General features: G+C 32.3%; 2 protein-coding genes across 2 annotated transcripts; one reads left to right on the top strand and one right to left on the bottom strand.

Moving 5' to 3' along the window:
- Window positions 1-290: 290 nt before the first annotated feature.
- Window positions 291-4,290, bottom strand: LOC139521141 (heavy metal-binding protein HIP-like). The gene is made up of 2 exons (XM_071314453.1): window positions 4,003-4,290; window positions 291-990 (listed from the first exon to the last, which is right to left on the bottom strand). Exons 1-2 carry the CDS (start codon window positions 4,217-4,219, stop codon window positions 512-514), a joined length of 696 nt encoding a protein of 231 aa, XP_071170554.1. The 5' UTR covers window positions 4,220-4,290; the 3' UTR covers window positions 291-511.
- Window positions 4,291-5,537: 1,247 nt separating this feature from the next.
- Window positions 5,538-8,204, top strand: LOC139521140 (heavy metal-binding protein HIP). The gene is made up of 2 exons (XM_071314452.1): window positions 5,538-5,842; window positions 7,505-8,204. Exons 1-2 carry the CDS (start codon window positions 5,623-5,625, stop codon window positions 7,993-7,995), a joined length of 711 nt encoding a protein of 236 aa, XP_071170553.1. The 5' UTR covers window positions 5,538-5,622; the 3' UTR covers window positions 7,996-8,204.
- Window positions 8,205-16,062: the final 7,858 nt, after the last annotated feature.

The raw sequence follows: 16,062 nt of genomic DNA, 5'->3' as shown, positions 1-16,062 counted from the left end.
CCCAAGTCAGGTGGTTGTCGTTTGTCGCTATGTTACATATTTCTTTTTCGTTCATTGTTTTGGACATTATTTAGGCCGTACGTTTTCTCGTTTGATTTGTTTTACATTTGTAATTTCAGGCCTCTTATAGTTTACTATGCGGTATGGGCTTTGCTCATTGTCGAAGGCCATACGGTGACAAATATCTGTTAATTTCTGTGTTATTTGGTCTCTTGTTGAGAGGTTTCTCATTGGCAATTATACCACATCTTCTTTCATATATCAACGTATTTTACAAAAAGAAAACATAGTTATTGACTATTTCTTTTTTATATTAATATAGAAACTGTTTACAGATGTAACATTTTGTGATAATTTAAAAAAAAAAGTTGTTTTTATGATATGAATGGTCCTTATTTGCTCAAAGCACTGTATTGTTGCAAATCCTTTTTGTCAAAATGAAATGAAAGTAAATATAAGTGGAATTAAGTCACAATGGAAAACATGGCCGTATCAATTCCGTTGCGCGAATTTAATGAAGCATGAAACCAGTGAATGTGCTCATATTATGGACATAGAATGGAGGATGCCCATCAGACCCATGTCTAGTTACTTCAACATGATCTCCCTTCTCAAGATGCACAATTTCACTATTTGATGCGCAACCCAATTCTAGATGCTCTGCGTCTGCGTGAATAATCATTTCCTCGTGGTCCTCAACGTGAAGTGCGAATTCCAAAACGGAGTCCCTCTTTGTGCATATTGTGACACTGAAATAAAAGTAGCCTTCTTCTTCTGCTACAAATTTTCCAGTATCAGCACAGTAACAGCCTCCAGAGTTTACTCTGACTTTATCAAAATGAACTACTTCGTCGGCGACCATGTTTTCTATAGGATGGGTCAGTTCAGCAGAAAATGCTACGTGGTGAGATTTTAGGTATTCAACTTCCTTGTGCAGCTGTGTAATTTCATGATGAAGGTCTTCAATTTCGTGCGTGTTGTTTTGAGCAGCTAAAAAATAAAAATAGCCTGTTGTTCATATGACGTCACAGCATTGAGAAATATTTTTTTTTATAAAGTAAACCGCATTTTAAGTATGTCTAGAGAAAATGGTTTTTTTATAATGTTTGTCGTTTCGTTGTTTTTGTTATGCCATAACATTTTTAACAGTTCTTCGCCTTATGGATTTGAATGATAATATCTTTCTTAGGTTGTACTGTTATACCACTGTCCTAGGTTGGGGGAGGGTTGGGATCCCGCTTACATATTTAACCCCGTTACATTATGGATGTATGTGCCTGTCCATAGTCAGGAGTCTTTAATTAAGTGGTTGTCGTTTGTTTATGTGTTACCTATTTGTTTTTCGTTCTTTTTTGTTCATAAATAAGGCCGTTAGTTTTCTCGTATGATTTGTTTTACATTGTCATTTCGGGGCCTTTTATAGCTGACTATGCGGTATGGGCTTTGCTCATTGTTGAATGCCGTACGGTGACCTGTAGTTATTAATTTGTGTGTCATTTTGGTCTCTTGTAGAGAGTTGTCTCATTTGCAATCATACCACATCTTCTTTTTTATACTTAGCTATTTCATAGTGTGTCTTTCTTACTGACAAAAGTCTAACACTGAGAGAAATTTATTTTAAAACTCAAACAATGTTTTGAGTAAATGTGATATATACTGATTTTGCTTTTGAATTTTTCTTACAAAGATATGCACCAGGGTACGTACAACAATAAAACAGAAACCTAACGATTATATACAAAACATCATCGTTTCAATGAAAAACATATTTTCATTAAAGAAAAAAAAACATAATAGAAATTTGATCTTTATATCAATGAAGAACGCTAGTATATGTTGATATTAACACCGTATGAACTTTTGATATTGTATTGAAACCAGATCATAGGCCAGTGTATTTTTCTGCTTTTAACTATTTTTTTTCATGTTATGTTATTAATTATTTTATTTTGATCGATTGCCTAGCATTATTTTAAGGCAAGCGAGGTATAAACAGGGAAAATTATGTAAGTTTGCAGAAAACGCTTTTTTATTTGAGATTTTATAAATGAAAACTTGAGACAACAAGATTAACAAGGTGATAGGGATTACCGGAATACATTTAGAGTATACAGAGTTGTATAAACGGAAGGCAGTCAGTAGCTTAGGGGTGGGGTGGAAATGACTGTCATAAGAAGGAGCCCGCTCCGGTCATGCTTCAGTGATTCTATATGTAATCAACCAAATTTTTCCCACAAAAAGGGGTGGCCCTCTGGATCCACCTATGGCAGTTTAGTGTGCAAAAAAACAAAACAAACAGCAATAAATGTCTTTCATATCTAAATCTAAATAAAGATTGGTGTGTATCATTTTATTACTGGTGTGTATCATTTTATTGTCTATGGAATGATGGTCTTGCATTTCTTTCTTTCCCCAAGTTAAAAGATGAAAAAAAAAATCAGAGAAATTCTAAAGTATCCTCCCCTCCAATGAAAGAAAATAACCAGTTATATAGGTTCTAACAAGAAAATATCGTAAGCTGTGTCTTGAATAAATAAACAAGAGCTGGTAGAGTTACGATTGAATCACAACATATTTTCTGCAGCATGCATAAATAAAAAAAAAAAAAAAAGAATGCACACGCTGAAATGCCTCGACTGCTTTACTAACAATTGTTTTTGTTGTTGAAAGTCTTATCGATACAGATTTTACTACATGTATCACATAAACTTATTTTTTTTGACGATGCATAACAATGAGGCCAAGGTCAAGTAAATCCTGTTCGACAGACATGTACACTTTACAAGTATTCCATTCAACAAATATAATTGACCTATTGCGTGGGGTTGGTAACAAACAGACCAAAACACTTAGCATTGACCATTGAACCTTGGGAATAAGGTCAAAATCAGATGATACATGTACAGCCAAAATTCATTCAAAACACTATATATAGTTGACATAAAAATCAAAACGACACACAAAAAATTAACTTTGACCAATGAACCATAAAAATGAGGTCAAGGTCAGACGAAAACTTGTAGACTGAAATGTACCCGTTATAATAATTCCAAACACAATGTATAGTTGACAAACTACTTACGAACCTTTAACCTTAAAGTTTATCACTGAGGCCGAGGTCAGGTGAACCCTGTCTGACTTGCAGGTAGACGTTGCCATGAACCCATATACATGTACCTAACATACATGTAGTTGTCATATTACTAATAATAAGTGAAAAAATCATATGACAAATGAAATATGTTTCTTAGCAGTCGCTGAACCATGAAAATGAGGAAAGATGGCAGGAAACATTGGGTATCAGCATATAAAGTTAGAAGCATTCAGGTCATCTACTTACTAAAATAAGAAGCTTTATAGGAATAGTCCGCCCTACCGCAGCCGATGCTGCCGGATTGTTATTCTTATGTTTTGCATACTGCGACGAACACCGCGATTGCGACTTGTGTGCCAGGCGAGACAAAAACTATTGTTAGTATTACCCATTATTTAGAAAATATATTTTTTTAGGTGACCACCATCATCCTAAACAAGACTTTATTAACAGAAATTAAACATTGACATTTTCAAAGAAAACCTCCTTTTTACTATACGATTATTTGAAGTGAGGAATATATTATTCCAAAAATGTTGACGGCAAATATAATATCACAATAATTGAGACAGAAAAATGAAAAGAGGAATAAATAATCACCCATTCGTGTTAGTCGTCAAATAAGTTGAAAGCAAAAAATCAAAACAAAAGTAAATTTTTATCATCAAAAATAAATTAATTGCCGGATAAAAAAAAGGGGGTGGGGAGTTCCGGGTGTGAAACTCCCGTTTTCTCTCGATTTTTTACTCTTTTTTACTTAAATTAACCACTTTGCTTTTTAATTATGTGAAAATTCTGATGTGAATGGGGTTCCAAGACTATTTAGACAAAAACACAAACATCAAGCTCTATACATATAACATTTATATCGTGTAATATTGATTCTTCTTAAATAAATAATTTCTTACCGTGAAACTCCTTTTCAATGATATGGTGGACGTTCTTTTTTAGCTGAGCATTGAGTGATGTCAAATCGAATTCGGCCTTAAGTGATGCAGTGCGATGACCAATTATCGGCATGAGCGGGGCATCGTGGTGTGGTTCAGCAACGGGAGTAGTTGACCCCTGGTCAAACAAACTGATAACGCAAAACAGCACCAGGAGTGAAATATGGTAGCGACCCATTCTAGCACAAGACTGATGTAGATGTTGAAAAAGGTAAACGTCGACAGTCGTTTGTATCCAATTTCATTTAAATTTCATTTTTATACAAATGTGCCAAGGCGCATGGGCAATTTGTAGAGAGTCATTATCTGGTATGTTCTAGTACGAGAAACATACCTTGTATTCAAATTATTTTCAGCTGATTTCAATGTGCTGTAGAAGTATGTAATGATACAAGGGTTATAATGTGTTACGTTTGACACGTGGTTGTCTATGTAACTCTCATCACTGGCTCTCGATTCAGTGTAAAGGCCAAAATCAAATACGAATTTAAAAAAAAATCATTGGCGATCATATAAAACATCGTCTTATTTTCATATTATTAAAAGTTCATTGAAAAATGAAAATACAGAAAAGTTGTCCCTGAAAACTCTTAAAAATGACTGTGGGTAGAAATAGATAACTTAGGGTTTCGTGAACAGATAGTCTAAACAGAAATAAATGATATTATCATGTCAATATAGATGTCAAGATAGAAGTGCCGACTACTGTTCTGGTGATTCTCTCAGTAATGAAATGTCCAACAGCAGTGACATTCTCGAGTGACATTCACCCAGAGATTGTAAAAACTGAGCAGACGCATGCTTTGTCAAACAAAGACTCATTAGTAGCGCTCGATTCAAAACAGTTATAAGTATGTACCTTTCAATACAATTATTCTATATGCTTCATTCCCATTTGGGCCTAAAACGTTTATACTACAAATAAGTTCTTTCTTTCTTTCTTTATTAGTATTCACATAAGCATATGCATATATATATAGAGAGAGAGGGGTAAAACAAAATATTTCTTCCTTCCCTGGTGCATTAAAACTTGGAGATAAAACTAACCACGCCACTGAAACCTACTTTCGATATTTGGCCATGGAAATGTCGGTTAATCTGAAATGTATCGGCTGACTTTTAAGAAATAGCCACGAAATGCTGACATAATATTAATCTGTCGAATGTGTTTGCGTAACAAACCAGAGTGCATATGTATGTATCATTTTTTATCAAGTTAATGTACAATTTGATTACCCTATCCCTGTGTCATTCTGCACTCTAACTTGAAATGCATATAACCTTGGCATACATCCACGTTTTAAAACCTAATTGCACTTGGAATTGATATATTTGTCAGGGTTTCCTTAAAAAAATTACAGATAAATCTTGTATAAACTTCGTAAAACTGACATAATTTAAATGCTGCCGATGCAGTATTTTTTTCTTTGTTTCAATGTTCCAAATTTTGGACTGCTAATTCGGGCATTGCCATGCGCCTTGACACATTAGTATAAAAATGAAATTCAAATGAGAACAATCACAAACGACAGTCGACGTTTACCTACTACAACATATACTTCAGTCTAAACTTGTGTCAGAATGGGTCGTTACCAAATTTCCTTGCTGGTGCTGTTTTGCGTTGTCAGTTTATTTGACCAGGGGTTAACTAATCCAGTTGATGACCACCAAAACGATGACCACCACGATGCTCCGATAGTTGGCCACCATGACGCTTTCCTTAAGGCCGAATTCGATTTAACATCACTCAATGCTGACCTTGAAAAGTTCATCCACCACGAAATCGAAAAGGAAATTCACGGTAAGAGCTTATTTCTATTAAAACAATATAACACGATATGTATTTTACTCATATAACGCTTAATTTTGGATTTTCTTTTTAAAGAAAAAACGATTAATTTTCAATTTTTTTATATTTTTTATAATAGTACTATTACTAGCTTTTGGGAAATATAATTTTTTTTGCAATCATGATTTTATTTTTGTTTTAAGAATTTTGGAATTTTACTCTAATACGTTTGATAGATAATGTCTTCCCGTCTTGATTATTGCGATAATTATGTCTCTGTATCAAGTATTCAGATACTATATTTGACATTTATTTTTGAGGTAATATATATTTCTTCGTCTCAATTTATGGTAAAGTCGAAGGGTAAATTATTTTGAAAATGTAAATGCATTATTTATGTTATTAAAGTCTCATTAAAGACGGCGATTTTCATCTAAAAAAATCAGTAATACTAGTCTATGTTCAGTCATTCTAAATTTTATGTCTTCATATCCTTGTGGTCATCTTTGACGTTGTTTATTTTATGGCATGTTTACGATAACGGTCCGTTGTTTTACCATCTTATAGACATTGTTAGTTTCATGGTATGTGCACGGTAACTTTCGGTTATTTTGCCATCTTTGCCCTTGTTAATTTAATTGTGTGTGCGTTCGTTAATAACGTTTCGTTATTGGACAATCTTTGTTCTTGTTAATTTCATGATGTGTACACACACGTTAACGTTACGTTATTTGACTATCTTTGTCCTTGTTAATTTCAGAGTATGTGTTCTATAACTATCAGTTTTAAAGCTCTACTTGTCCTTCTTCATTTTTTCAATACTAGTATGTCTTCGGCAACGTAAAGGGATAAGACTCTAATGGCCCTTTTAAATTTCAAAACATATTCGTTCACTCTGAGCTGTAACATACTGTGTGTCGTAGAATATTTAAGTTTTCGGTATAGAGCTGTATTCGCCCTGTCATTTTCTATTATTCTTTATTTGAACCTTGTCAATCTCTGGCTGTCTCTATATGATTTTCATAAATTAAAAAAAAACAAGTTAAAAAATTTGATAATTTTTCTTTTATTCAAAATCTTTTCTGTTATCTCAAAAATATAGCAACGCAATATGATAAGTACATTATTTGTCCACATCCACAAATACACGCTTTGTTCTTTTGATATAATTATATGTTATTTTCCTGATTGTACACAAACAGCAAACGAAATTATCATTGAAACGATAGGCAGCAATAAGGTTTACCTGCTCTTTGGTCGGGTTGTTGTCTCTTTGACACATTCCCAATTTCCATTTTCCATTTTATATGATATACTTGTTAGGTTTCTGTCTCATTGGTGTATATACCCCATGCATATCTTTGTAAGAATTATGATATCAAAAAGCAAAACCATATCTATGACATTTACATTAAAGTTTTTTTTGCGCACAAAACATATCTTCTATAAATGTTAGACTTATCTCAGTATAGAGATGTGCAGGATACAAGGTGATATTTAAACTCACAAGTCTAACACTAACTGACGATACAATGGCAAAACAAAATCAACAAGAAGACGATCAACTGTAATCATTTTCTCTTTGCATATATGTATTACAATAAATGTATTCACTTTACTTAGACAATTGATCATCATTGCTGCATTATAAACCATTGACTATTTATTTTTTAGATGTTGAAAACCATACAGAGCATAACAAGCATGAGATTGACGCACTCCATCTAGAAATTAAACAACTGCACGAGGAGGTCGAATATTTCAAATCTCACCACGTGGCATTTTCTGCTGAACTGACCCATCCTATTGAAAACCTTGGTGCTGAAGAGATTGCTCATTTTGATAAAGTCAGAGTAAACTCTGGACACGCATACCATGTTGATACTGGAAAATTTGTAGCACCAGAAGAAGGCTTCTTTTATTTCAGTGTCACAATATGCACCAAGAGGGACTCCATTTTGGAAATGGCTCTTCACGTCAACGACCACGATGAAATGATTATTCACGCAGACGCAGAGCATCTTGAATTGGGTTGCGCATCAAATAGTGAAATTGTCCATCTACAGAAGGGGGATCATGTCGAGGTAGTGAAACATGGCGCCGATGGTGTTCCTCCATTCTATATCCATACAATGAGCACATTCACCGGTTTTATGCTCCATTAAATTCACACAAAGACAATTTGACAGCCTATTCTTTTTCAATTGTGAACTGATTCCAACTTTATTTACTTTCATTTCATAAGACAATAATACGGTGTTTTGAACGAATTAGAACCATTCATATATCATAAAGACAACTTTAATATCATCAGATTTTACATCTAAATGTCAACAGTTTCTATATTAATAAAAAAAAGAATAGTTACACAATATTTTGTATGTTTTCACTTTGTAAAACAAGTTTATTTTTTCCTGTACCTAGTCAGGAATGTGGCAGTTGTTATCAAATAGCTCGTTTCTATGTTTGTTAGATGGTTTTTTTTTTGGCACTGTTTTTCCTTTGTTTTCCTTTAACAGTTGATGAGTTTCCCTCTGCTTTAGTTTGTAACCCGTATATGTTTTCTATCATCGAATTGTTACTTTTGAATAATGGCAACAGTAGTAAACCGCTGTTCAAACTCATAAATCCATGGACAAAAAGCAAAATCGGGGTAACAAACTAAAACTGACGGAAACGCATAAATATAAGAGGAGAACAACGACACAACACTACAATGTAACTAACACACACAGAAACGGACCAAGCATCAGACAAAATCCCACGAAAATAACAAATATAACATCAAAACCAAATACATGAATTTGGGATAGACAAGTATCGTGACACGTCTTATCGCAATGTCAATTTACACTCAAAAATAAGAGAAAACAAACGACGCAACGTTAAACTGTAACACACACAGAAACTAACTATAAACGAACACTGTTATGCTACTGTTATAACTCAATGCTCTTCAACTTTGTACTTGTTTGGCTTTATAAATATTTTGATATGAGCGTCACTGGTGAGTCTTATGTAGACGAAACGCGCGTCTGGCGTACTAAATTATAACCTTGGTACCTTTGATAACTATTATAGTTAGAGAATACCAGTAATAGCCTTTGGGAATACATGTAAACCTAGTATTCAATATCTTTCATGGTTTTATGTTCAAGAAAATCCATAGAATTGAAAAAAAAACCAATCTACACACATTAGGTTTTATATTTTTTAACCAGGCAAACAGTCAGTGCCATCGCACTGGCTAGATTTTGTTCCGAGCATTTATGAATAAATTGAGACTAGGGTGTACGTCAAAAGGATTTGTTCCGGCAAGTGTCAATAAAGGTTTTGTCTTTCTACAACAAACTAGTAGATGTGGGTAAACTTCATTAAGAGGAAGCATGGGGTATAAGTTAATAGAAAGGAAAACAATTAAAAGAAAACCTAGGTATGCTTCAATGACACAGCAAGAAAACGACCAAATAATCAAATGACAAATAGAGGGCAACATACAGTCTTTGACAATAGAAAGGTGTCATGTCGTGTGAACATCAGTAAAATATGATCATGTAGAGTGAACATCAGTAGGAAAAGATGAAGCGTAAATGACACGAAGGCATATATATATAAAAGAAGATAGGGTATGATTTCCAATGAGACAGCTAATAAAAAAATCATGCATCTAAGACATAGTTCATTTTGAGTATATGTGAAGTAAAACATATTCGAGGTATACTTAAGAAAAGATTCTAGGTATACATTTATGTCAATAAGAGCGGATGTCGATTTATACATACATAAGAGATATAATGGGATATTGTAGGTATACGTCGATTAAAGGAGGTGTCGGGTATTCGTCAATAAGAGAGGATGTTGTTATATTTCATTGACGGATAAAGTCGGGTATATGTCAATTAACGGACATGTGAGGGGTTTACTTCGAAAAATACATTGTAGATGTGTTCTTAACTTCAACAAAAGGAGACGTGGGGTACAAATCATTGACATTAGATGTCGGGTGTTTTTGATAAACGACCATGTGGGTATAGGTACTTAATGAAGACGACATATACATTAGAAAAGATTTCAGGTATATGTCAATAAAAGGAGGCTTGGAATATGCGTCATTAGAAAGAGATATCGAGACAAAGTTCCGCACAAACACATAAAAAAATTTTGTCGGGTTTAACTATATAGATTTCACAAATCTCAACCACCTTTTAACTTCCATTTATTATGAAGGGGATATAAAAGATGCTATGAAAATCACCTCAGGAAAATCTCTCAGGTGTATTATAAAGGTATATTATTTTAAATACACAATAATAAACAGAATCATGATTTAAAAATGATCTCAGTTACCAAAAGAGGGTTCAAAGTTTTTAACCATCTAATATGAAACCATACCGTTTTTCACTGATATGCGCCAACCCAACAACATACAAAAATGAAATATGTCTAGAAATGATCATCTAGAGTTCAACATATAGGGTTCCAAATAGACAATAACTTATTCATTTTGCTGCAGGATACTAGTAGTTTTAATGTCTGAATGATCAGCAGTGTAATTGTTTTTTAAATATCTTCAGTTATTTCCTAACATAGCATATAAATAAAGGCAATAGAGGCAACCCAACAACACAATAAACTGCAAAGAAGCTAAAAGAGATCAACACATACTTAATGTATCAAAATGAAAGAGAACAAAAAAACACCTCTGATTTTGTTATAAGACGGTAAAGCTTGTTACGATCGACCTAAATTTTAATCTGATTTAAGAAGAAAAAAAATCAAAGGGGTAAAAGTGTGTTCGCAGTTACTAAAAGCAAGTCCATATATTTAATATAATGCGTTACTTCACTCTGATATATGATGATGTTGTCTTACTTCCATATCATTATCAATTATTATACATTAGAACACGATTTTGTGCTTTGCAATGAGTTCAGAACGTCATTAAGGGCATACGATACAGTATTGAACCTCTATTTACAAGTTGATGAAAATTTGCATATAGGCTATTTTTTACCTGATTAAATCAAATACCTTCATGTGCTACTTTTTGAGTAAAATCAGGTCGAAATTTTGTTTATTTGCTCAAAATACAGATTTGTGTCCGTATTTTTTTCTCTCGAAAGAACGACGTAACTTTTTTGCTTTAAAAGATAAACACAAATTGTTTTTTGTTAAATAATCGGTAATTTCTGTATTTTATAAGTATCATTAAAAATTATGTAATTTTTATTCCGAAATAACTCTATATTTATCAAATGTTCATGAATAGAGGAAAAAACGTCATTTTTTGCTGCATGTTTATCAAAATTAAAAAAATTGCGCTATTTACAGTTTTATAAAATTTGGGTCACATAATCTCCTTGCAAAATGAAACAAATTGCTGTTTTAAAAAATAGGGGTCCATGCACTCTTTTCAAATTAAATCAGTTTGAATGATAAAAATCAGTCGAAAAATGCATCTTTTCCCGATATCTCATAGTTTGACGTCGCGAAAATAACATTTTACGTTAGCAACGTCATTACCTTCCCTGTAACTGTATCGTATGCCCTTAAAGTCTAGTAGTATTCTAACCTGTGAATATTGTATACGCATGTTATTTGGACTTTTTTTTTGTGAAATGGAAAACATCAAGGAAGGAACACACCTCAATATATCAGTATTTGGTCGATATTTGTTAAACGTAAGGCAGAAAATATTACATGAATATTCCAGACGATAACATTTAATATGATTGATAGAAATAAAGTAGAAATACACTGTAAAGAGTTCGGTTATTTATTTAAGCTCTGGGAAATTTTTCAAATATGAAAATTGTGCTATAACATTTTTTTAGAAGCCGTAAGACTGACGGAAAAAACAAGCATTATAGACCTTTTTTGTTTGACAGTCCGAATTTTTACATTCACACGGTACGGTCATAGGACCAGCAATTATTGTAAGAATTTCTTCAAATATTTTACCCTCGGACTTTTCAATTAGATTTTGTGAAAAAATGAGGTAACATTCCTGTAATTTTTATTTTAACTTCTGATTCATACAAGCCAATGGTTTCAAAAAAGGAATTACTCAAAAAGATTGAAATCCTACTTTCGACCATTTTTTGTTGTTGTGATATGTTCAACCCTTTTGCGATATTTTGTATCAAATAGATGCAGATTGTAGCCATTTTACACCAAAAATAGATTTGTAACTATTAGAAATCAAATCATGGAAGATATTTGCACAAGCAACCCACATTTGTAAGATAGCAAGGAGCAAATAATGACTGTTAATTCTATTTTTTTCAGCTGTGTACTGCTACCTACACTACGTTAGAAAGAATGATTCGGATTTTACCGCTCTAGGTTACAATGGACCAGTCTTTAAAACAGAAAGTCCCTAATCAAATGATCATCAAATGGCAAAATTAAAAGCCCAAACCAGTAAAGCAGGGGAAATAATGAGTTCATTACTCCATGCCTTGAAGCGCAATTCATTCAAACTAGGTATCGTCTAGGTATTTTTCTTCAAAAGAAAAACCTATAGTTTTGAAAGGAAATAAATGAATATATATATACTGAAGTTAAGATAAATTATTTGACAAGTTATGACACCTTAACAATAATTGATTATGTACTGATTGATATTTAGGTCTTAGAGATACGATCTGTATAAGTTGTTTTTGAACTAGCGTTCAGTAACTACAAGTACTCTCAGGTTTGTATTTAGTATCTTTGGTGTTTTTTGTTTGTTGTGTTTTTGCTTTGTATGGATATGATGAGTTTTTCGTATGTTGTATTGTTTAAAATACTGTTTCACACAGAGTTTGGCGATGCTTGAGGGGATATTCGTATATTGTCTGCCTGTAAATTTGTGGTTTAAAAAACTTCGAAATCATTTGAAATTCAAGAGTGTCATATCTTTATTTTCTAGTCTATGTGTGATTATAATTTCAATCCTTCCGGTTACATCCACTCTTCAACGTATACATTAGTTTTTATTTTTATTAACTGATTAATTTTCGAACGTGTTTGGCTTCACTGAAGATACATTAATTGTTGAAATACTCATCTGGTGAATCATTTATGAAATGTGGTCTGCGTTTCATTCCACATTACGATGTGGATTATATAAAAAAAAAAGAAGATGTGGTATGATTGCCAATGAGACAACTGTCCATAAGAGACCTCAATGACACAGACATTAACAACTATTGGTCATCGTACGGCCTTCAACAATGAGCAAAGCCAATACCGCATAGTCGGATATAAAAGACCCCGATAAGACAATGTAAAACATCGAACATTAGGTTGGTTTTTTTTCTAAAACATTTTTGACATCACTGAATTTATATTAATTGATTCTTGTGAATTAGTTTGTATAATGTTGTTAAATTCAATCGCATTTAAAGATATTATTCATATTTTAAAATATACATGATTTATTTATATGAAATAATTAATTCAACATTAAGTTTTGCTATCTTTCGTATAACTACTTATTAAAATCTTTTTATATCGTTCATCGTTATTTTTCAAGTATTCAATTGCATTAATACTTTTGTGTTTGAAGCATCATATGCAAGATAATCTGTCCAGAAACTGGAACTTGAATCTTAACCAGCAGATCGTCGTAATGTTTGATTGATAGCCCCTGACGTCATTTTGTTACACCTCACGTTAATAACCTTTTCATTTACTGAAATTTACACCGTTGAAGAACATAAGTGCCTGTGGTGGATACCAATTAAATATAGATGCAGATCAAGGACGAGGTTGTCTTTTTTTACTCGGCAATGTTTTTTTTTTATTTGATTTCCTTTTTGAATTTTCCTCGGAGTTCAGTATTTTTGAGTTTTTACTTTTTTTTTATGCTAAAAAATGTCAATGCCAAAATCAGCTGACATTCAGTACTTCGGTACCGACGTGGATATCATGGATATACAGATATTGTTTTCTTATAAATTAGCGGTTAAAAAATTTGAAATTATGAACTGTATCTCTCTTTTGTATATAGCATTGATTCATTAATTTTCTTTTCGTTTACAATCAAGATCTTCATTAGGTTGTTGGTTGATTTTTAACTTTTTTTTATACATCATGGAAGATGCATTAATTGTTGCAATTCGCATTGATTAATTAATTTATAACAAGTGGTACTGTTTAAAACAACTTCAAAGATGGGCATTATTATTTTGAATTTGGTAGGCGTTATGTTTTAAAATAACAAACTACCGAACTCCAAGGAAAATGGAAATTTGTTGAGTTGCGTACAAACTGCACATCTGTTGAATTTAAAAGATTTGATACCGTTTAATTGCACTTCATGGTGTGCATGAACTTTTTTTTATATTTTGTTATTGTTTTTAACATCACTTATTATACATTTATTGTCAAAAGTCCAAAAGTCGCATTTGCTGAATCAATTTATAAGATTTGGTACCGTGTTATTGCATTTCAAGGTGTGTGTTTGGTACATCAGTCGTTAAAATGCGTATCTGGTGAAAACATTTATAAAATTTGACACCGTGTAATTGTGCTTCAAGGTTTACATTATGTTTTTTTTTATATTTTTGGTAATCACTGAAACTTCATAGATAGTTGGAATTTTTATTTGCTGCATGTAACTCTCATATGATTTTGCACCAATGAAGATAATTAAGATCTTAATTGTACCTGTTCTATCGTCCTGCTGTTATTTATATCTAAGAAAACATTCAGTTTTTTTTTATATTGATGAACTAGTTAGGTATTTAAACTAAATAGAAAATGAATAAAACAGATATGCTTTAGATTGTTCAAATTCACTTAATATTGTAAAACTGAAGAATATTTTTTTAAAATATGAAAATGAGATGATGAGGTATAATTGCCAGTGAGACAACTCTCTACAAAAGACAAAACCACGAAGAAGTATTATGCATTTTATGTACGAAACAAATTAACGAAAAACTTTAATATACAAAAAATGGACAACAGTTGAATTACAGGCTCCTGACTTGCATGGGAAAGGTATATGCAGATTGTTGCGGGATTAAACATGATTGAGGGCACCAAAGTCTTCCTTGAACAGTATTTTAACAGCACAACATAAGAAAAAAACTATGAAACTCGTCATATCGAAACTAAGTACAAAAACATCTAACAAAACGTTTTGCTGCAGATAAAAAAAAATGACCTCGTCCTTGATCTGCATCTATATTTTTAACAACCGTATACGTATCAGTAAATGAAAAGGTCATTAACGTGAGGTTTACAAAATGACGTAAGGGGCTATGAATCAAACGGCGATATCATGTTACGATGCGTGTTCCAGTTTCTGGACAGCTTAGATATTGCAAATGATGCTAAAAAAATATAGTTGCACCAAAGACTTAAAAAAGCGGCAAATAAGATTATTATTTTAATTAATTAACCAAAAGCTATAAATTGATTCATCACATTGAATTATATTTGCGCGTTAAAATCATTATGTTTGCGCACATTTATTTGACAGGTAAATAAAGGCAACAGTAGTATACCGCTGTTCAGGTAATTATACTTATTTATTTAATTAATTTACAGATACAAAATACCCAATCCATTAGTCCTAATCTTCTAATATCGAGGTGGTGTTAAAACATAGATAATCTTGAAATTAAAAGTATTGATAGTACAGTTCGGTGCGTGTCAGATTGCTTTGAGAGTCCGTTAACTTTTCCATCCTGTTATTTTCTTAATTGGTCCATCAAATAATTTACAAAATAACAATAAAAACCTAATGAACACTGTGCAATACAACGGTTCTTTATTCCATGTGTTAATTCTTGAGGATAGCATTTCAACAATTAATGTATATTCAGTGATGCCCAAAACGATAAAAAAAACAACACTTAAGCATGTCTTGAAGTGCAACTATACGGTACTACATTTTACAATTAATTTATCAGAAGCATATTTCAACATTTAAATTATCACACGTCATGGCATCATCTTGAAGTTCAATTGTACAATACCAATTTTCAAAAATTTATTAAGCAGATGGGAATTTCAACAATTAATGCATATTCATTGATGCGAAAAATGTTAAAAAACAAAATATAAACCAGTTAAAAAAGTACCACATTTAAAAAAAAAATTTAACAGATGCGCATTTTCAACAATTAATGTATATTCAGTCATGCCCAAAACGTTTACAAAATGTTAAAAAAAACTAACCTAATGCACATCTTGAAGTGGAATTAAACAGTACCACATTATATAAATTAATTAAC

Source organism: Mytilus edulis, chromosome 4 (genome assembly GCF_963676685.1).
Source record: "Mytilus edulis chromosome 4, xbMytEdul2.2, whole genome shotgun sequence".
Lineage (NCBI taxonomy): Eukaryota > Metazoa > Mollusca > Bivalvia > Mytilida > Mytilidae > Mytilus > Mytilus edulis.
Note: the sequence above shows the minus strand (reverse complement) of the source record. Positions and strands in the feature narration are given on the sequence as shown.

Bases quoted from the DNA above. Each gene is read 5' to 3' on its own strand.
- LOC139521140 (XM_071314452.1), top strand. From the start codon at position 5,623: ATGGGTCGTTACCAAATTTCCTTGCTGGTGCTGTTTTGCGTTGTCAGT. The intron at 5,843-7,504 runs GTAAGAGCTTAT...TTTATTTTTTAG, and splicing joins AATCGAAAAGGAAATTCACG to ATGTTGAAAACCATACAGAG.
- LOC139521141 (XM_071314453.1), bottom strand. From the start codon at position 4,219: ATGGGTCGCTACCATATTTCACTCCTGGTGCTGTTTTGCGTTATCAGT. The intron at 991-4,002 runs GTAAGAAATTAT...TTTATTTTTTAG, and splicing joins CATTGAAAAGGAGTTTCACG to CTGCTCAAAACAACACGCAC.